The sequence below is a fragment of the Ostrea edulis genome, chromosome 3 (assembly GCF_947568905.1).
Source record: "Ostrea edulis chromosome 3, xbOstEdul1.1, whole genome shotgun sequence".
Classification (NCBI taxonomy): domain Eukaryota; kingdom Metazoa; phylum Mollusca; class Bivalvia; order Ostreida; family Ostreidae; genus Ostrea; species Ostrea edulis.
In genome coordinates this window covers 23,486,134-23,510,129 of record NC_079166.1, presented here as the reverse complement: position 1 = coordinate 23,510,129, position 23,996 = coordinate 23,486,134, and the positions used below count along the sequence as shown (strand labels likewise).

General features: G+C 36.7%; 1 protein-coding gene across 1 annotated transcript in view; it reads right to left on the bottom strand.

Moving 5' to 3' along the window:
* The window catches only part of LOC125677491 (uncharacterized), a 40,239-nt gene extending 30,864 nt beyond the window's left edge, over positions 1–9,375 (bottom strand). Inside the window, exon 1 of the mRNA XM_056160818.1 lies at positions 9,266–9,375. Coding sequence (XP_056016793.1) covers positions 9,266–9,320 — 55 coding nt within the window. The 5' untranslated portion in view covers positions 9,321–9,375. The remainder of the gene's footprint in view (positions 1–9,265) is intronic.
* Positions 9,376–23,996: the final 14,621 nt, after the last annotated feature.

The following is a 23,996-nucleotide window of genomic DNA, read 5'->3' as shown; positions in this document are numbered from 1 at the left end:
AAATGCTCTCTCGTATGTACACTTTTTTCATACCCAATTAGCAGTATCCAAGAGGACTTGGACTTGACGTACCCAATATATAACCTAATGTATGTCCGTCCGTCTGTCTGTCTGTCCGTCTGTCTGTAAACTTTTCACATTTTCGACTTCTTCTCCAGAACCACTGGGCCAATTTCAACCTAACTTGGCCAAAAGCATCCTTGGGTGAAGGGCTTTCAAGTTTGTTCAAATGAAGGGCCATGTCCCTTTCAAAGGGGAGACAATCACAAAAATGCAAAAATAGGGTGGGGTCATTTAAAAATCTTCTTCTCAAGAACCACTGGGCCAGAAGAGCTGAAATTTACCTGAAAGCTTCCTGACATATTGCAGATTCAAGTTTGTTCAAATCATGGCCCCCGGTGGTAGGATGGGGCCACAAGGGGGATCAAAGTTTTACACACAAATATATAGGGAAAAACTTTAAAAATCTTCTTCTCAAGAACCACTGGGCCAGAAGAGCTGAAATTTACCTGAAAGCTTCCTGACATAGTGCAAATTCAAGTTTGTTCAAATCATGGGCCCCTGGGGTTGGATGGGGCCACAATAGGGGATCAAAGTTTTACACACAAATATATAGGAAAAATCTTTAAAAATCTTCTTCTCAAGAACCACTGAGTCAGAAAAGCTGATTTTTACATGAAAACGTCCTGACATAGTGCAGATTCAAGTTTGTTCAAATCATGGCCCCCGGGGATAGGATGGGGCCCCAAGGGGGTATCAAAGTTTTGCACACAAATATATAGGGAAAAACTTTAAAAATCTTCTTCTCAAGAACCACTAAGCCAGAAAAGCTGAGATTTACATGAAAGCTTCCTGACATAATGCAGATTCAAGTTTGTTCAAATCATGGGCCCCTGGGGTTGGATGGGGCCACAATAGGGGATCAAAGTTTTACATACAAATATATAGGAAAAATCTTGAAAAATCTTCTCAAGAACCACTGAGCCAGAAAAGCTGATTTTTACATGAAAACTTTCTGACATAGTGCAGATTCAAGTTTGTTCAAATCATGGCCCCCGGGGATAAGATGGGGCCCCAAGGGGGGGGGATCAAAGTTTTACACACAAATATATAGGGGAAAACTTTTAAAATCTTCTTCTCAAGAACCACTAAGCCAGAAAAGCTGAGATTTACATGAAAGCTTCCTGACATAATGCAGATTCAAGTTTGTTCAAATCATGGGCCCCTGGGGTTGGATGGGGCCACAATAGGGGATTAAAGTTTTACATACAAATGTATAGGAAAAATCTTGAAAAATCTTCTCAAGAACCACTGAGCCAGAAAAGCTGATTTTTACATGAAAACTTTCTGACATAGTGCAGATTCAAGTTTGTTCAAATCATGGCCCCCGGGGATAAGATGGGGCCCCAAGGGGGGGGATCAAAGTTTTACACACAAATATATAGGGGAAAACTTTTAAAATCTTCTTCTCAAGAACCACTAAGCCAGAAAAGCTGAGATTTACATGAAAGCTTCCTGACATAATGCAGATTCAAGTTTGTTCAAATCATGGGCCCCTGGGGTTGGATGGGGCCACAATAGGGGATTAAAGTTTTACATACAAATGTATAGGAAAAATCTTTAAAAATCTTCTCAAGAACCACTGAGCCAGAAAAGCTGATTTTTACATGAAAACTTTCTGACATAGTGCAGATTCAAGTTTGTTCAAATCATGGCCCCCGGGGATAAGATTGGGCCCCAAGGGGGGGATCAAAGTTTTACACACAAATATATAGGGGAAAACTTTTAAAATCTTCTTCTCAAGAACCACTAAGCCAGAAAAGCTGAGATTTACATGAAAGCTTCCTGACATAGTGCAGATTCAAGTTTGTACAAATCATTGCCCCCGGGGATAAGATGGGGCCCCAAGGGGGGATCAAAGTTTTACACACAAATATATAGGGAAAAACTTTAAAAATCTTCTTCTCAAGAACCACTGGGCCAGAAGAGCTGAAATTTACCTGAAAGCTTCCTGACATAGTGCAAATTCAAGTTTGTTCAAATCATGGGCCCCTGGGGTTGGATGGGGCCACAATAGGGGATCAAAGTTTTACACACAAATATATAGGAAAAATCTTTAAAAATCTTCTTCTCAAGAACCACTGAGTCAGAAAAGCTGATTTTTACATGAAAACGTCCTGACATAGTGCAGATTCAAGTTTGTTCAAATCATGGCCCCCGGGGATAAGATGGGGCCCCAAGGGGGGGATCAAAGTTTTACACACAAATATATAGGGAAAAACTTTAAAAATCTTCTTCTCAAGAACCACTAAGCCAGAAAAGCTGAAATTTACACGAAAGCTTCCTGACATAATGCAGATTCAAGTTTGTTCAAATCATGGGCCCCTGGGGTTGGATGGGGCCACAATAGGGGATCAAAGTTTTACATACAAATATATAGGAAAAATCTTGAAAAATCTTCTCAAGAACCACTGAGCCAGAAAAGCTGATTTTTACATGAAAACTTTCTGACATAGTGCAGATTCAAGTTTGTTCAAATCATGGCCCCCGGGGATAAGATTGGGCCCCAAGGGGGGGATCAAAGTTTTACACACAAATATATAGGGGAAAACTTTTAAAATCTTCTTCTCAAGAACCACTAAGCCAGAAAAGCTGAGATTTACAAGAAAGCTTCCTGACATAGTGCAGATTCAAGTTTGTACAAATCATGGCCCCCGGGGATAAGATGGGGCCCCAAGGGGGGATCAAAGTTTTACACACAGATATATAGGGAAAAACTTTAAAAATCTTCTTCTCAAGAACCACTAAGCCAGAAAAGCTGAGATTTACAAGAAAGCTTCCTGACATAGTGCAGATTCAAGTTTGTACAAATCATGGCCCCCGGGGATAAGATGGGGCCCCAAGGGGGGATCAAAGTTTTACACACAGATATATAGGGAAACACTTTAAAAATCTTCTTCTCAAGAACCACTGAGCCAGAAAAGCTGATTTTTACATGAAAACTTTCTGACATAGTGCAGATTCAAGTTTGTTCAAATCATGGCCCCCGCGGATAAGATGGGGCCCCAAGGGGGGGGATCAAAGTTTTACACACAAATATATAGGGAAAAACTTTAAAAATCTTCTTCTCAAGAACCACTAAGCCAGAAAAGCTGATATTTACATGAAAGCTTCCTGACATAATGCAGATTCAAGTTTGTTCAAATCATGGGCTCCGGGGGTAGGATGGGGCCACAAGGGGGATCAAAGTTTTACATACAAATATATAGTTAAAATCTTTTTCTCAATAACCACTGAGTCAGAAAAGCTGATATTTACAAGAAAACTTTCTGACATAGTGCAGATTCAAGTTTGTTCAAATCATGGTCCCCGGGGGGTAGGATGGGGCCACAAGTGGGGGGGGGGTCAAAGTTTTACATACAAATATAGAAAAAAGCTTTAAAAGAACCATTGGGCCAAAGAAGTTGACATTTACCTGAAAGCTTATGACATAGTGTAGATTCAAGTTTGCAAAGGGTAGTTTGGTCCATAATAGGGACCAAGGTTTTACATGCAAATATATATGGACAGTCTTCAGATATGGGCCAAGGTGACTCAGGTGAGCGATGTGGCCCATGGGCCTCTTGTTTGTAAGTGGGATTTGAGTTCCATCAACCGAATATCTCGGGTATTTACATCACTCACTATTATGCATTAACGTCTAGCCAGAGTGTAGAGAATTGCAGTTTTTGTATGATGTGGATGGCATGATTCAAAATGTAGGCATTTGTGTGTGTTGGTAGGTTTGTAGTAGATATCCGTTGAAAGTTTAGTATATTCTCTAATAACTAGCACGTCCAGAGAAGGTAATTTTATATCATTGATTTCCATTGTAAACTTGATATTAGGATTCAATTCGTTGAGTCATTTGCCAAAAATAGCTAATCTATACATGTCGTCAAACCATAAAATAAAACAATACTCAGCAAATATTTTCCATTTCGATTTTAGTAGTTTTGCATCCCCCTCTCCCGTAGAGTTATTATTTGTTGATTACATTTTCTTCTAGGTATTCCAAGGTTAATGTTGCATATGTCGGTGCTACTTTTGTTCCCATTGTGGTACCGTTTCTTTGAAGAAAATGTTTGTGTCCAAATGCAAAGCTGTTGTTTTGAAGTATTATCTCCAATCCCTCTAAAACAAAATCCTGATTAAATCGAACGTTCAGGATATTTCTCAATCCAATATTTCACAGTCTCGATTCCTAGGTCTAAAGGTATATTTGAATATAAACCGAACACATCAACAGACAAGTCTTGTATTATTTGTATGTGGCCCGGTATTTAATTCTGGAAGTCTAAGTCATCCTTGATGAAAATAAGTACCTTTTTGCATTACGGTTAACATAAAAGCGTCAACCCTTACTCCCTGAAACCATGACAATGTAGGAAAGTCTCTAACTTGAAAAGGTGTTCTGGATTATGACTCAGTACTTGAGTAATCAATCAGAAAAGCAGGCGGGAAATCGGTTACTAAATATTGATAGATCTGACAGACCTTAAAATAAATAATAAATCAAGCTAAAAGTTGTGCATCTCTTTATTTAAGTCTTGTTAATAATGGATATTTAATATATTACCTGTGTTCACATTCCGGTGTGTTCATCATATAAAATATATGTCTCTAGACAAATTCAAAAAATATAGATATCATATAAAAACTGCATAGCAATACCCACACACAAATGTTTGCCTTTATAGTAATCTATAACACTTGCTGTGTGCTCCATGTGTTGCATTGTGCATTGTGTTTGGCATTCGTACCCCAATTGTTTTTAATAGAACAAATATTTTTAAAATGTTAAGGCAGACCATACTCAAGTTTTGCATTCGATTCGCAGTTATTACACTCTGCCTTACAAAGGGAGTAAGCTGGTCATCTTTTAAAACTATTTTAAGTGTTTACTTGAGAACATTTTCTATCATAGCACCATAGCATGATTTTAAACAAGACTGTTGAAACCCCTGGACCTTCAACTTGTTTGTCAGTAGCCTGCCTCGATTTAAAAATTGATCATTAGCAGAATATGCTCTTACGTATCGAATCAGTTTGAGAGACATAAACACCATGTACAGGTGATAATGAAATGTTGCTCCATAAATATGGGGAGTTGACGATGAAGAATCTGTAATCATCCCGTATGCCACAAAGTTAAGTCGTTAGTTTGCCGTTGATATCAAGTTTCACTATAATATCTAAGTGCGAAACAGATGTGAAAGACCTGTGGGTATCCATTTTCGTTTCATGCACAACTTCAAAAAGAACTCAGAATGGCGTTCTTAACGTTTTGCAATGTGGGGGAAATCTAATATGTATGGTCAAACATAAGTTATTTACTAAATGTTAATAAAATGTTCGCTTTAGGAAGTAAGCTCCTTAGCTTTTGGGCACAACAGCACAGGGTGCTATAACTAAGTATCTACTGGTTCAATACTGATCCCAATGTTGCAAATATATTACACATCTATTAGCCCATGACCTTAGACACCAAAATGGGATTCATCGGTGCCAGTAGAGCTAACTAATTCAAACAATGATTTTTTATAGCTTCAATACCCCTAGACTTGGAAAATGTAAACATTTGGTGACACACAGCTGATGCTGTGTTAACACATGGTATTCAATGTCATTCGTATTGCGTTAGAATGCGAGCATAGAGAACATAGACCGTCATTTTTTGATGGAATCACTGATGCAGACTAGGGAAATCGTCTCAGACATTGTATCAATAGACTTTACTTCCAGAGAAAACTCTTAAACGTGCAATTTGATCTTTATTACTAAGTATTATGTCGACTACTGTATTATTTTCCTTATTCACAAACATATCTTGTAGGAAAATCATTTTATTCTTTTATAAACTCATATCAACGTTGATTCATATGTGAATCATTAAACGACCATTTGGATGCAAAGAGATAAACCAAATACCATTATATTAACACTCTGATCTTCATTCACAAGTATCAATTTGGCACATCAGTGTCATCGCTAGGTAGTAGATTGTCACAGTCATATATGTACATGTTAACCCATCCTCGAGGCAGACACATTTTTTGATGTCACCAGGTTCGGAATTGTTCACGCAAACAACTCTAGAATGGCGTCAGTTGCTGGCTGGATGCTCTAGTCTATAGCTAGAACATCCTCACCATCCTGATTTCCCACCCACTATGGGCTGTATCAGGAGACTGTGAATCACCTGTAAGACAGTGTCACCATAATTCAGCTTAGTAGTTGGATTTGTGGGCATGCTGCAGCAGGGAGTTCTAGCAGGGAAACAGCAAGGGCGACTCAACATATCCGCTTTTCTCGCAGAACAACTGGTATCTGAGCTCCAGATGTTGGTTGCTTTGGTGCGTACAGCTAACAAATAAGCTTTTCTATTTTCTTGAATAGTTCATGTGACAGTTTCCAGTCCTTTTCAAGGTCACAGAAAGCCTGCTGCACCTCTTCAATTCACTTCAACATATTCATTGCTGCCTATTTTCCCTTTCCTAAGTAAAAACTGACAGAATCGCAGCCAGTGTATGCATGTATTCCTTGACGAGTAACACAAATATAAGATACCAGAGAGGATGCAACTTTGCCAATGTCTACAGGCAAATTGCGGATGACTGATCTACTCTTCTGGTACATTGGTGCTTTGATAGCACTATAAAGGTGAAGTTCAATACATTTGAGTTGTTCATCACAGCTTCATATCCACCTTCAGCAGCATGAGCAACATGCATGATACAGCCATCAACTTCCTCCTGGGCGCATTCTAGCTCAGGCACCTCACGACATCTGATAGCTGGGAATTGGTAGCACTCCCCTTTACAAGTGACAAACAGGACTTTACAAATGCGACTGAGCTTCTGCAGATACATTTTGCTTCTCAACTCCTGAACTCTTGACCAGGCTCACCGTGTTACCCTCTTGTGCCGGGAATTTACGTCATTGCTTGATCCTTTGACCAGGTGCAATGTTCTGTTCCTGTAGTCCTGCAATCCTACCCCTGTTGGCCCTTGCATTGTACTTGATAGGCTGATATGTGTCAAAGACAATATCCATGCTGGTGCTTGTTGATGCTTCACTGATGGCAATCGATAAGACACGGCCAGGAACTTCATCAAACGTAGGCTGTTGGCAACCAAACTTACCTCGATTATCGATTATGGTTGCTGGTTGAATAGGAAGTGAGTTGGCTAGTGGCACAAACAGCTTTGTTGGTTTTTTGAAGACTTCCATCAGGTGCAGCGAATGATTAGGGCAGTGACCCCAGAGGAAAGCACAACACAAATTTCATGCTGAGATATCTTTTCTGTCCTATCACGATCATTCTTACAAACAACCATCTGTCAGCTTTCGGGATAATTGATCTACCATCAGTACATTCTGTCTGCCTTTTTTGCAACTGATCCAAACATCTTTCGAGAAATCTATAGGATCATGAAACTTTTTTACTGGTGAATCTGTCCAGGTCTTTCTGCCTTGTATGTGGTGTAAGCAGTACGCCTTTGGTGTGTGCATTCTTCAGACTGAACCTGATGGTACCACCTACTTTCTGGGTGTCCCTGTTACTTAAGTTGTTTGATCAACAGGTATGCAGGTCAAAGGGATTACCCGTTTAGGAGTAGAAAGATAGAAGATAGGATGGAACAGAAACTGTAATTTCACTCAAATTTAAATCATTTTGATCAATCAATCCTTCCACCACAAAATATAGTCCCAGCAAAACCGTTTCAAAATTTGAATTCACACATTTTTTTCCAATAGGATAGGGTTCAGTAATTAGGCTATGAGCCAAGGGGTCCATCGGTACCACCTGAGCTAACTAGTTGTGATTCATATATTTGCAGATAGTCCAGTTTTATAATTCATGATACAAGTAGTTGGTACTTGGAACTAGTTCAAATGTTGTAACTTATTGATTTGGTTGATATACTTTTCCAAACAGAACACCGATTCTTAAAAAAAAAAGTTAAGATTAATTTACTCGAAATGTTGTACAAAAATTAAGTATTTTCGCCAATGAGTTAAAAATTTGGTCTCTAGCCTCAGCTTTTTTTAGTTTCATTTTGCCACCCTGGTATTGGCAATTCACAACCTCTGTATACATCAGGATTTTGAATAAACTCATGTAGAAATAATATTTTATATATCTGTAAAATCCGGGAGCTTCCGGGCACCCCCACCCGCCTGTCTCATAAAATTGCGCACCCCAACCCCGCGATTTCTGCATCAGCCCCTGAGTAGACAATTTGAAAGTGAAAAAGAAGCGCCAGGACATGATAAGATTGCAGGATTTTGCACCATTTACCCCAGAGCTTTCGGGAAGGGGAGGGGGTAGGTTGCCCCCAGTCTCCCGACCTATTGGGAGTGACCTTTAAATAGCAGCTTCTTTTTTCTTGTTTGAATTTCATTGCAAAAGCAGGTCTGAGTATGGCGATTAGAATGACTAGAGCTTTAGAAACAATCACATTCTATAAAGAAGATTTCCCAAAGATATTATGTATACAAACATAGGGTGTAAATGGGTAGAGGCAGAGGTTGTGAAAAGTGGGTAAAATATTAAATGCACCCCCCCCCTTCACAAATTCCTGAAATGAATATATAGGGATATCCTCATAGGAAGCATAAGTATAGCCTTTTAAAGAAGCCAATAGGAGTAATATAAATTTATGCTTTTATTTAATAGATAATTGGTAAACCTGATTTTTTTTTTTTTTTTTTTTACATCTAATTCATCATTTTGACATGTTTACTGTAAATACGTGCATGTACGTTCATGCTTGTAAGTGTAAATATTTCCTTTATGTGCATTGTTTATATAAGCCATGCAATCTTATGGAATGTTTTAAAAATTTGCTTTTATCGCAGTTTTAAAAACTGCGAGCTTAGATATTTTAAAATGCAATTCCATTTGTTTCTCATTTTCCTATAATAAAATACTCAACTCTGTGATACGCCAGATAAACAGAGAAAATTCTGGTGCCTCAAAAGGAAAGTAAGCAAATACTACTTTCAATTTAAATGTGTTGATGAGTTTTTTTCAGTTTGTCGGCAACGAAACATATTTTGATCCATGAAAGTCATACATACTGACGACTGAATACAATGACTTGAATAACGTGCTAGTTTGGCACATGTAATATTTACCTTGAATGTTAGTGACATGTAGAATATATCGACAACCATAAACATGTATCATTTAGCAACAGAAACAGTTCTAATTGCTTACCTCGCACTGTCAAGGAAGATAATGATGTCACTAATAAAATTACAAAATAATTCATTTTACGTGTCGTGTCAAACAGCTACATATGTATGAGAGTACACAACAATTAATTTGAATACCGGTTTTGCGAGGTAAAACCCCAGTTAGGGTTAGGGTTATTGGTAAAACGTGGAACGGAAAACGAAATGGGAGACGGAACGGAAAATGAAAACTATTTTATGCAATGATGGTAGGAAAAGGTCAGCATTTTGTAAAATCAAAAGGCTTATTTTCAACAAGGAAAGGAGAAATTACATAGAGAACAGGAAGTCATCCTCAGAATCCACCATTTCACATTAATACATGTATTTAATACTAACGCATTAATAAATGACGACGAGTTTTGTGGATGAATGTACCAACAAGCGCTTGCTTAATAATTTGCACAATAAGTTTGGATAAAAATATCACACAAGCGCCTGTTGGTACCATCCCTTATCCTGGCTTTGCTCCCCCCCCCCCCCCCCCGCATGATTGCGACAGTATGTTGTTTTACAAATAAAGCAGAAAAATAAGGTAAGATAAACATACTGAAAAAGACTTGAATTAGAATTGGACCCCTTTCAAATTCTATTACTTTATTATGTCTGCTACCTTAAGGAAAGATTTTATGAACCTATTATTGTGTATATTTCTATTTGCATTGGGTTGACCTAGATTGCTCTATAGAGAGTGATGTTTATTTCATTGACACATGTGACCGAGATTCTTCTAGACTTCATGCTATTTCTAATAGAAAAAAATACATAATGGTTGCCTCATTGTTTTTCAAGACTGTACTTAAAATTCATTTCTATTATGAATACACTAAGATTCATATGATTAAATGAGCTCTGGTTAGACACTTCATATACTTTTGGATTTGTTATTATACTCGGGACTAGGATTTTGAAAATTGCTAGTTTTTGCGTGTGTAGATTCTGTTTCTAAAGGATTGATTGTTCAACTACCGTAAGTTAGTATTTTGCTATTGTTACAATTTTCTATCAATTATTAATTGCAAAAATAAATATCATTAATTGTTAAATAACCCTTTGTTAGTAAATTCTGCTGCGCTATATTAAAGATTTTCCCGACCATAATACTATGCAATGAATAAAAGGTACCCCCCCCCCCTGAAAAAAATAAAACATTGTAAAACATGAAATATATTTTTGGGAAAACAATCCTCCAAACATACCTTTTTATATCGAACGTGCTCTTAATCGAACTAGATATGTTTAAGATAACTGAATTTTGATTTTAATTCAGTACTACACTTGGTACAATACATTCATGTATCACATCAAATTTCAAACCGAACGAGTCCAAGGTGGAAAAGAAGGTTTGCCTCATTTGGGATGAATCTGTGTGAAAGTTCGTACATTTACTGATATCCTGTGGATTAGCGTTGAAACTGGAGAGATAGAGCGGGAAAGAATGATTACAGAAAAATACCCAATGTAAACTAGAGTGAAGAAGACGACCCATAGTAAGAGGAATTAACAGATGTATTTCATAATATATGAAATACCTAAAAGACTAACACCGAATTGATGCTTGAATGGAATTAATAAAAGTCATTTCATTATCAATCTAAATGTTGAGCTATACAAGTGTTTAGTTTAGAAATGAACTGCCAGAAGTCCTCCCTATTTAGGACTGGAGTGCTGCGATCACTAAATCTGTTATTTAAATATAATAAATCAAACACAAGATGTTTCACTTGTTGGCTTAATAAAATCATGAATTATCGTTGTTTTATACATATCACAATCCCTGTACAGAGACATAAACGTTATCATGTGTAAGTATATGTACATGTGTGTTAATAACGCTTTGCTACGGAGGAGAGAGAGAAGGGGGAATATATATAAAACACGTGTGTTCTTTTCATTCTCTACCTATATGTGTCACTGCTTGCAAACACCTTTGTCAATTAATTAAAAAAATTCAAAATTCTGGTAAAACGTTTTCTAAATTCTTATACAAACTTTTAACTTCATTCACTTAATCAATTTATGATGCAAAAGTTTCTGATAAAGTTGTTTTATTGCCTGTAAAGAATTTCCAAATTGTTGATTTTGATAAAAATGAATCATTTTTCACCCGATTTTAGGCATTATCTTATCAACATTAATCATTCTAATTCTTGAATTCCGTTTCGTCTCCCGTTCCGTTTTCCCTTCGACGTTTTCGTAACACCCGTTAAAAATAAAAAGCTTTGTGACGGATCATCGTCTTTATAACTTCCTCCTTCATTAACAACAGATTTAAAAATGTAAAAGAGTGTATTAAAAATACCGACTTTAAATATGTTAAAGATTGAATTACTGATGACACGTGTAAGAGTATATCGGTAATTTGTATACATGTTTTATATATCAATCTCATGGGCAGCAGTAATGCTGTTTGTTGTACATGTATATATGCATATGCACCCCCTTTAAATCTGTTTGTCCCGTTGTTAATAAAAGTGGTTCTGTGCTAAAAGTCACCACACCTCAGTACATGCCAGGTATTTCACATATTAAATGCAATTATAATCTAAGTACTGATAGTACTGATAGACGGTGGCATGGGTTGGGAAAAGCTTAGCTAAGGTGACCTTAAAACAGTAACTGCCTGAATGAGCAGTCATTAATGGTGATTCATTTTGTGATAATAATTTAGTAATGGTAAAACAAGATAAATGAGTTCATAGAGAGTAAATAAATCCAAAAGAAGAAACATGTACATATAGGTTAAAAATTGACTTAAGATCATGACTTGTGAATGAGCAATTTGTTTTCTCATGAGAAAATAAAAGCAACATGAAACTCATATCCATGAACTGTTTCCTTTTGATCTTATAGGAATATATTTCAGAACTTTAAGAACGATGACCTCGTAAAATGAAGAATGGTGAATTAAACAACCTATCAATGGTTCAAATGTTGCCTGCTTTATAGCATACTAATCGTTAGGCTGTTCTTTTCATACTGATTTTTGACTGCGGATTGCATTCTCCTGATTAAGATATAAGGCTCACGGCAGGTATGAATGGTCAACAGGGAATGCTTGCTCCACCTGGGCACGTTGTCCTACATCTGGTATACCCAGTGATCTGTGTTTCTCAAACTCATAACTTGGTTATGTTATGGGAGTTATGAGATCACTATTCGCTATCTTCACTTTTTCGTCGGTGACCTATCCATTTTGAATTAACCAAATAATTCTAGCTTGCTGTATCGTTAAAAAAACAGAAAAAATATTTAACTGAGAGGAGACATATGTTATTTTTCTTATAACAGGTCAAGATAACGAACATTTTTTTTTTTATTTTATGATTACCTGATAGATAGGATTTTCATTGTGCACCGGTATGTATTGATTGAACAAAATACTATCATCTTTATATACTTTTTTTCAAAATATTTTTAAATGAGTTATTCAGCATGTGCTTAAAATACTTTCATATGGATTTTTAATCTTCAAATTGTTCTCTGTCATGAAAGGTGACGATAACGAACAGTGATGAATCTCATAACTTCTATAAGCAATATAACATACATAGTTGGGCAAAGACGGACACCTGGACACACTAGAGGTGGGGTCAGGTGCCTAGGAGGAGTAAGCACCCCCAGTCGACCAGTCACACCCGCCGTGAGCCCTATATCCTGATCAGATTAACGGAGTTATCCGTAGTCAAAATCAGTGTGCCAAGAACGGCTTAACAATCGGTATGAAATACACCAGACAGTATTTGATCCAATGATAGGTTGTATTAACGAACTAGATCGTTATAACGACCATAGAATTTGCGAAATGCTGACTGGAATCGAGACTGTTGAAACCCCTGTTTCAACAACTTGTTTCTCAGTAGCTTGCCTTGAATCAAAAACTGACTATACGCAGAACAAGCTCTTGCGTATCGAATAATTTGAGAGAGATAAACACCATATGCATGTGATAATGGAATATTGCTACATGAATATGGGAAGTTGACGATGGAGAAGCTGAAATCATCCTGTTTGTCATACAGTTGAGTTGTCAGTTTGCCGTTAATGTCTACTTTGAATAAAATATCTAAGTATCAAGCAAAAGTGGACGACTCTGTGGTGTCTTTTATTTCGAGCTCACAGGGATATATCGAATCGACATATGAATGAAAGTTATCATTGTTAATAGACAAAATGTCGTCGATATATCTAAATGTCGAATTGAATGCCACTGCAAGAGTTTTTTTCTTCTCGCGTAGAACTTTTTGAATAAATTCTGCTTCATATGAATATAGAAACAGGTCAGTTAACAAAGGAGCACAATTCGTGCCCATGGAAATTCCAACATACTGTTCGAAAACCTGATCACCAAAGACCACGAAGATATTGTCAATGAGAAACTCTAGCATATTTTTTATTTCAACTTCAGAGTACTTGTTCGTGAAATCAGAGTGGTGTTTAACAAAGTTAGTTTTTGGGTGACTGATCACTAGATATGAATATTTCCTTATTCCATTTTTGTTGAAGAAGCAACTGTCTATGGTATCAAAAGTCTAGTCTTTAATTTATGATGTGGAATGGTCGTGTGTAGTGTTGAAAAGTCATAGGTTTTGATGTTATTGAGTTTGGAAAAAAATGCGATTTCAAGTTTAGTAAAAGCTCTTTAGAATTGTTTAGAATCCACATTTGATTAACACCACCTCTGGCATATGTAGTCGCACAGTAAGTGTAAAGTTTCTCCTTCATAGCTGTTAATATGTTCATCAGGAGCAAAGACAGGGGCTTGGTAGAACACTTACTGGATGCAGCAATGCATCTTTGTTTGAAAGGGTTTTTATGTAGTTAAAGAATCCAGTAAAGGTATGGTAACTGGTATTTATTCGACCCATTGACTGGGATATTAAATATGTCTAAAACTGATGCATGGTTTTGAAGAATTTCATCTTCTGAAAATGCAATTGGAATATACAAACTCTAAATACGATTACCAAAAGTGGAATTAATGCCAAGTTTGTTTGAAATACAATTGTAATAATGAGCCTTACGAACAAAGACAATGTTGTTACTAGCTTTGTCAGCTGGAACAAAAGCATATTCCTCATGCAACCTATCTAATTCTTTTATCACTTCTGGTTTACTAAACACAGAAGGATAGATGGTACGTTCTTTTGTTTTAATATGTATAATTCGGGATTTTAATATCCCTCTTATGCTTTTAACCCATTCTGACAATGTATCAAGTTCTTCATTTTCATATTTAATCCATCATCTGACATACTCCTCAACACAATTCTCATTATCAAACATTTTTGGAATCAAATTTATGACGGTTATATATATATATATGTGTGTGTGTGTGTGTGGGGGGGGGGGGGGTAAAAAGTAAAAAAGATATACGAAGACGTTTAGTAAAGCTTACATACACTGAATGTAAAGCTTCTAATGATTTGAAATGAAAGCGCTAAGGCATTACTAAACGTCTTCGTGTATCTTTTTTTATTTTTTACCTATACTTTTACCGATCATTGCGACAAGTAATTTTTATCTATCTATCTATCTATCTATCTATATATATTGATAATAATGTACCAAATATTAGCTTTACATGTTAAGAGGCATTACGATTGATGTAGTTCTTCGATGGTGACATGGAGTCGTACTGGTCCCCTTCCCTCTCACTTCCCCTTGCAGTGCTTGTTATATCTACAGTAGTTCTATATAAGTATGGTTTCCTCCTTCTGTTGTCCCTGTGGTATTGTTTCTTATATCTAGTTCTGTGTTATCCTGGTTCCCTCCTGTTGTCCCCGTTTTAACGCTTGCCATATCTAGTTCAGTGTAGGTACTTGCGGCAGACTGATTAGAGACACCGAGGTATACTCTCTGAGACGCATTATGTTCTTGCTGACTCGTATTGTCGTTTCTAAAGAATTGTAAAGACACTGTAAACTAAAAGTCCAAGACTGGAATTCAGTTGTATATATCCTTTAAAAATTAAGGATTTGCAATAGATAAAATGAGACTAAAATTAAACAGCAGCTCCAATCACTTTGACTATCGTGGAGTCAATTGTTTTAACTAATAATTCTATACCATATACAATTATCATACACTTTATGTTACTTAGGTTTCTAAATGTAGCCAGGTGTTGGATCTTGGATCCACCTACTTGTTGTTCGGGTTGTTTTATGTCCTTCGTGTTAGAAATAGTGTATGAGAGAGAGAGAGAGAGAGAGAGAGAGAGAGAGAGAGAGAGAGAGAGAGAGAGAGAGAGAGAGTTGTGTTTACATGCCTACTAAAAACATTTTACCTGTCCACCCCATACCTACGCACACCGTCAAGGTTGAAGCACGTAACTTATGAAGCAATTATATTGTATAGGGTTATGCAGACTGGTTTTTTCCATAGAATATAATATTTGAAAACCCAAGAATGTTGTCCTGATCTATCGACGGGTTACAATGGCGCCCACGTTAATTAAGTTCAAATTGGAGCCAGTCTACAATTCGCAATATTCGTCGTAAATCAACATACTTCGAGTGTATACCCTACTGTTATACTTCATTCATCATTGAAATTGGTGTTTACTGCAGTGATTGAATTTGAAATATGTGTGTTTGTTAGCAGTGAAAATTTTGTCGTTCCCTGCCTTATCTATTGGCTGTGAATTCCAGGATCCGCCATTTCGGGATTTCCCTCGCCCCGAGAGTTATTATTGCGCATGCACACGACGATTAATACCGACTTGTGCCGAGTGATCATTCCGAAAAAGCGATGTTGTGACGTCACAGGATTCTGTCGATAGCTCGAGCTCGATCCAACCGAACTCATTGTCGTACGACGTAATCAATATCCAACATTCCGGAAGTTACCCGTTCACACGATTTTTGATAAATTGACTTCAAATACCTTGATTTTTAGTACTGGTAATTAAAATTTCGCTATTTATTTGACTGTTTATTTGTTAATTTACATGTTTAATGGTGTTATTGTGTTGTCAATGTGTTTTGTCATCGTTTATTCAATGTCATGTCATTTGTTTACATTGTGCAGATCATTTGCAAAGTTTATGTGACAATTTCATTTATGTTTCATCTATTGTTTATGCTTTATGATTAGGAATATTTTGCTAGGAAATCTACATTTTAGGTGGGGAGATAGCTCACATTGCCTGCATGTTTATAACAACACAGTCTGTTACTAGAAAGTCCATTCATTTCTAATTGCACGACATAACAAACCACTAACAATCACTGAACAGAGCAATGAGGAAGTGAGCAAGTTCAGAGCATTTTAGGAGTTATAAAGTGGAGTTTGCTGTTTCTTAACTGGTTGATATCAGATTATCAGTGTTGGTATATCATTGCCCAGTGTGTTACAGTCACACAACAGTGGTGTTGTAATTCTTACAGGAAAAGAATTTCCAAAAATTATTCAGCCCAACAGTCCTGTCCATATAGCTTTATTGGGGTTATTTTTCTTGACATATACCTTAGATTCTCCCAGAGTTTGTATTTTACGCAATTTTCTCATTTCTTTTCGAAAGAATTTTGTTTACATCATATCAAATGTAATTAATAAGTACTAATTTTTGAGAGTGTGTGAGAATTATTTGTTTGCAAATGTTTGTATGCTTAGGTAGAGTGAGTAGAAATTATTTCTGTACTGATACTTGCGAAATCGTACCGCTTTTCGTGATTTTGTCTGCGTGTTTTTGTCTTCTGCTGCAATCAGGTGTAAATATGACAGATAAAGCAAAAACAGGTGAAGGTGCAGAAGGAGATGATTCTTTAGGTTCTGAGGATGCCATGATCAAGAAGTTGCTTGCAAGTGGTAAGTATGACATACTGCCTAAGACAAGCACACCTGCTGGTGTTCAGGGAGCAAAACGCAAGATATTTTCTGTTGGAAGGGGTAGAGCTAAACTGTCAGATACTTTCAGTATGAATCAGACAAATCATGATGATCAGATGGTAGGACTTAGGTCATTCTCAAATTATTTCATCAGAAGTAATTCCCAGGATTCCACCATTCTCAGGAGATGAACCACCTCAGAAAGGAGATGTAAGTTATTCAGAATGGAGATTTGAAATCAGATGTTTACAGAGTGATCCAAAGGTAAGTTTCAGTCATCTATTACAAGCAATACGTAGATCCCTAAGAGGCACAGCAAGGAAGATGTTAATACCCTTAGGTGAAAAAGCAACTACTGGTGAAATTTTAGACAAGCTTGATGCATTGTTCTCAGATATTTCAACCAATGGTATGATTATGCAGGAGTTTTTCAATTCTTTTCAATTACCAAATGAAATTGTTACATCCTTTGGTTGTAGAATTAAGTCCCTTTTGCAAACAGCTATTGACAATAATCATTTGCATAAAGAATCCAAGAATGATCTTTTGCGTCACAAATTTTGGACTTCATAACATTGTGAAAAACTCAAAGCTCAAACTAGACATAAGTATGACACAATTCAAAATTATGATCAGTTGCTCAGAGAAATAAGACAGGTAGAAAAGGAAATCAGCATCAGCAGTAGAGGGAATATAAAAGAATCAAAATCAGGTGATGTTGGTGAAAGCGTAGCTAGGGAAAGGAAAGTTCACAATCATGTAATGACAACTAGTACAGATGAGACAGAAAAAAATGTTGTCTGCACTAGAGAGAAAATTGGATACCAAGGTGAGTGAGATAGAATCTAAAATAGATGACAAGTTCAACAAGATTCTTGAGAGACCTGACCTTCACACAAGTGGAAATTCAAATTTCAAAGGGAAATATAATAAAGGTAGAGGATACAAAGGTAATGGTCGACAGAAAAATTCAGGTAACAGATTTGCAAATCAGAATGAGCTAAAAGATTAACCACCTTTGCTGATGTACAATCAAAGGTTGGTGAATCTAATGGCCAACAAAGGTGTCAATTGGTTGGTGAAAGTAACAAAAGTGTCATTTTGATTCAAGATCAGATTATGTTAGCACTTGTAGACAGTGGGTCTATGGTCAGTACTATATCACTGTCAGGTTACAAAACTTCGATTGACAAACCAGAGTTAAGATACATTAGTTCACTGGAAGTGTCTGTAGCAGATGGTCCTGTGTTACCATGCCTAGGATACATAGAATGTTATGTTAGCATACCATTACTTCGTGAACAAGAGCTGCATGTACATATGTTAGTTGTGCCAGACAATGACTTCAATATGCAATGCCCTGTCATTTTGGGGACAAATGTGATAAGATTTTACAAAGATTTTGTTTCAGATGCTGAAGATGTTCCGCAAGCTTGGAAGCTAGCAGTTAACAGCATGAAAGGATCCTACAATGTGCGGTCATTGAACAAAAAAGTATGTTGTTGTGGAGCCATACCAATCCTGCGTTGTACAAGGTCTGGTTAGAGGTGTTCAGGGTGTGGATACACAGTTCATTACTAAAAAGTTTGACAATGAGTCAAAGTACATTGTTTGTCCTAGAGTAGTCAAGGTAGATACGAAGACTAGCAGTTGTAGAATTCAAGTGAAAATATGCAATATCACTGCTAAGACTATTTCTATAAGACCTAAGTCAGAGATGTGTCAGCTTAGTCAGGTTAAGATAGTGGACAACTTAGTTTATCAGAAGTCATCTCGTAGTACTGTGAATCCTAAGCACAATTTGTCAGATTTACCAAATGTTCAAATTGATAAGAAAAACTTGACTTCAGAACAGGATGAGCTTTTCTCAGATATTTTATGCAAATGGAGTCATGTCTTCTCCAAAAATGCTAATGACATAGGTAAAACAGACCTAGTAGAGCACAAGATTGTGTTAGAGGATGATAGACCCTATCGCAAAATTCCACCTGGAATGTATGATGAAATTCGGTAACACATCAATGACATGCTGAAATCAGGGGTAATTAGAGAATCAGATAGTCCATTTTCTTCCAATGTGGTACTAGTGAGAAAGAAAGACGGTAGTCTGAGGTTTTGTATAGACTACAGAATTCTTAATTCTAGGACAAGAAAAGATGCTTATATGCTACGCAGATTTGATGATGTTGTAGATACTTTATCAGGCTCTAAATTTTTCTCCAAACTTGATTTGCGTTCAGGATATTGGCAAGTTGCCGTAGCTGAAGAAGACAAATCAAAAACAGCATTTTCTGTTGGAAATTTGGGGTTTTACGAATGCAATCGCATGAGCTTTGGCCTGACAAATGCGCCAGCCACATTCCAGAGGCTGATGTAGAAATGTATGGGAGATATGTTACTGAAAGAATGCCTTATTTTCCTGGATGATATTTTGGTATTTTCTAAAACATTTGAAGATCACATAATTAGGTTAGAATCTGACTTTGGAAAATTATCAGAGCACAATTTGAAACTTAAGCCTTCCAAATGTGAATTTTTCAGATCATCAGTCACATATCTGGGTCATGTCGTTGGGGAACATGGAATTTCAGCAGATCCAGAAAAATTATCAGTAGTGAAAGACTGGAAAACCCCACAGAACATCAAGGAACTACGACAGTTCTTAGGATTTTCAAGTTATTATCGTAAATTTATTAAAGATTATTCCCAAATTGTCCAACCTTTAAATTCTTTAATACAGGGGCACAATACAGTTAAGAAGGCCAAAAAGAAGCAAAACAAACCAGTTTGGAAATGGGAGGATATTCAGCAGGAGTCATTTGAAAGAATTAAGGATTTACTTGTAAGTCCTCCAGTATAAAGCTTATGCAGACTACTTTAAGCCATTCACTGTTCATACAGATTCCAGCAGTTATGGACTGGGAGCAGTGTTGTACCAGAAACATGATGAGGTAGAAAAGGTAATTGTCTATGCGAGTAGAGGGTTAAGACCTGCAGAGCGAAACTATCCTGCTAATAAATTAGAGTTTTTGGCATTGAAATGGTCCATTACTGACAAATTCCATGATTATTTGTATGGAAATCAGTTTGAAGTTGTAACAGACAACAATCCACTGACATATGTGTTATCCAAAGCTAAATTAGATGCAACTAGTCATCGATGGGTTTCGGCACTTGCAAATTACAATTTCAGCATTTCTTACAGACCAGGAAAATTCAACTCTGATGCAGATGCTCTTTCTAGAAACCCTGTTTATTTTCAGACTCGGTTAAAGCCATTTGTAATTCAGCTTCTTTAGATGTTTCAGCTGCAGAAACTTTATCACATAATTTGCCATTGGATGATGCCTTTCCAACTACAGATATGTCCGATATTGACTGGAGGAAAGAACAGAAAGAGGACATAACTATAGCCAGAATCATAGAGATTTTAGAGCAGGGAGAGAAGGGTAGGAATGAAACAAAGCAAGTTCAAAAATATTTGAGAGAAAGGAAGAAACTTAAGATCATCAATAAGGTCTTGAACAGAATTTCATTCTTAGATGGAGAAAAAGTCTTAGAACTTTGTTTGCCAGATCATTTTAAAGAGGTACTATTTGTTGGATTGCACAAAGAAGTAGGGCATCCAGGCATAGGGAAAACAGTTTGGTTAGCCAGGCAAATAGTTTTTTGGCTAGGTTTAGAGAAAGATATTAAAGCTAGAGTAGAAAACTGTGAGAGATGTATAAGAAGCAAAACACCTGTCAGACTGAGAGCCGATCCTTGTCCCACTACTTCCACCAAGCCATTAGATATTGTCTGTATTGATTTTTTGTCTTTAGAAAAAAGTAAAAGGGGGTTCGAAAATATTCTTGTTATGACACACCACTTTACTAGATATGCCTGTGCAGTTCCATGCAAAAATCAATTAGCAACCACAACAGCCTTATATGAAAATTTCATTGTTCACTACAGTTTTCCCGATAGACTGCATAGCGACCAGGGAAGAAATTTTGAGAGCAAGGTCATCAAAGAATTTTGTAAGATAGCAAACATAAAAAAGTCAAGAACTACGCCATATGATCCCAAAGCAATGGATCAGTAGAACGCTTTAATCAGACTTTCATCAAAATGTTAAGTACTCTAGGGGAAAATTAGATTGCAAATCATATGTATCATCTTTAGTGTATGCTTATAATTCAGTTAAAAATGATGCCACAGGATATTCACAACATTTTCATGCTTGTCAGTTGATGCATTTTTAGGAATAGAGCCAGGAAACGAAGGATCAAAAGATCATCAGTTTTATGTACATAAACTCTAAGACAGGTTATAGTATTCTTACAAAGTTGCTGCAGAAGAATCAAAGAAAATTTCAGACAAAATTAAAGAAAATTTTGACAGAAAAGTGAAAGATTCAAAGTTAGAAATTGGGGATAGAGTTCTTGTAAGAAAAGTTGTTTTTAAAGAAAAACATAAGCTTGCAGACAAGTGGGATAGAGATGTTTATGTTATTTCAAATACCAAATTTAGATATTCCTGTTTATGTCGTCAAACGTGAGGACGGAAAAGGATCTGTTCGTACCCTCCATAGAAATTTTCTTTTGCCTTTTAATTGTATTCCAACTAATATTAATTCTTATTTAGTTTCCAAACAGGTCAAACAGAAAAAAACCCATCAGAATCCAGCCATTATTTCTTCAGATGATTCATCCCAAAGCTCTTCGGAATCTTCGGATGAGAGTGACAGAGCAGTGTACACAATCCTTCAGCGTCGTCATTGACGAGAGCCTCTATCCTCTCTACATCAATCTTCTCCACATCATTCTACCATACCCTCTTCTTTCTCAAGATCTTCAATTTCAGTGATTTCACCCAGATGTAGTACTCCGCCACTCAGAAGAACCACTAGAGTTTGTAGACATTCAGAGCGATATGGAGAGTGGCAGTACGTACAGGATGTGAACCCGAAATCTGTTTACTTAGAGACACGGGCATAAGTGTATGAGAGATGCATGAGTTAAAAGACACCTGTTTAGTTTGTTATGTGTGTCAGTGTGTTTGTGCATATAGATTTTTTTTAATTCGTTGTTTTTAGCTCACCTGAGCTGAAAGCTCAAGTGAGCTTTTCTGATCACCTGTATTCCGGCGTCCGTCCGTCTGTCCGTCTGTAAACTTTTCACATTTTCAACTTCTTCTCAATAACCACTGGGCCAATTTCAACTAAAGTTGGCACAAAACATCCTTAGGTAAAGGGAATTCTAAATTGTTAAAATAAAGGGCCAGGCCACCTTCCAAGAGGAGATAATCAAGAAAAGGTAAAAATAGGGTAGGGTCATTAAAAAATCTTCTTCTCAAGAACCGCTGGGCCAGAAAAAATGAAATTTATATGAAAGCTTCCTTATATAATGCAGATTCTAAATTGTTAAAATCATGGCACCCGGGGGTCGGATGGGGCCACAATAGGGGATCAAAGTTTTACATACAAATATATAGGGAAAATCTTTAAAAATCTTCTTCTCAAGAACCACTGAGCCAGAAAAGCTGAGATTTATATGAAAGCTTCCTTATATAATGCAGATTCTAAATTGTAAAAATCATGGCCCCCAGGGATGGGATGGGGCTACAATAGGGGATCAAAGTTTTACATACAAATATATCGGGAAAATCTTTAAAAATCTTCTCAAGAACCACTGAGCCAGAAAAGCTGAGATTTATATGAAAGCTTTCTGATATAGTACAGATTCTAAATTGTTAAAATCATGGCCCCCGGGGGTCGGATGGGGCCACAATAGGGAATCAAAGTTTTACATACAAATATATAGGGAAAATCTTTAAAAATCTTCTTCTCAAGAACCACTGAGCCAGAAAAGCTGAGATTTATATGAAAGCTTCCTTATATAATGCAGATTCTAAATTGTAAAAATCATGGCCCCCAGGGGTGGAATGGGGCTACAATAGGGGATCAAAGTTTTACATACAAATATATCGGGAAAATCTTTAAAAATCTTCTCAAGAACCACTGAGCCAGAAAAGCTGAGATTTATATGAAAGCTTCCTTATATAATGCAGATTCTAAATTGTAAAAATCATGGCCCCCAGGGGTGGAATGGGGCTACAATAGGGGATCAAAGTTTTACATACAAATATATCGGGAAAATCTTTAAAAATCTTCTCAAGAACCACTGAGCCAGAAAAGCTGAGATTTATATGAAAGCTTTCTGATATAGTACAGATTCTAAATTGTTAAAATCATGGCCCCCGGGGGTCGGATGGGGCCACAATAGGGGATCAAAGTTTTACATACAAAAATATTGGAAAAATCTTTTAAAATCTTCTTCTCAAGAACCACTGAGCCAGAAAAGCTGAGATTTATATGAAAGCTTCCTGATATAATGCAGATTCTAAATTGTAAAAATCATGGCACCCGGGGGTCGGATGGGGCCACAATAGGGAATCAAAGTTTTAAATACAAATATATCAGGGAAATCTTTAAAAATCTTCTTCTCAAGAACCACTGAGCCAGAAAAGCTGAGATTTATATGAAAGCTTCCTTATATAATGCTGATTCTAAATTGTTAAAGTAATGGCCCCCGGGGGTCGGATGGGGCTACAATAGGGGATCAAAGTTTTACATACAAATATATAGGGAAAATATTTAAAAATCTTCTTCTCAAGAACCACTAAGCCAGAAAAGCTGAGGTTTATATGAAAGCTTCCTGATATAGTACATATTCTAAATTATTAAAATCATGGCCCCCGGGGGTCGGATGGAGCCACAATAGGGGGTCAAAGTTTTACATACAAATATATAGGGAAAATCTTTAAAAATCTTCTTCCCAAGTACCACTGAGCCAAAAAAGCTGAGATTTATATGAAAGCTTCCTGATATAGTACAGATTCTA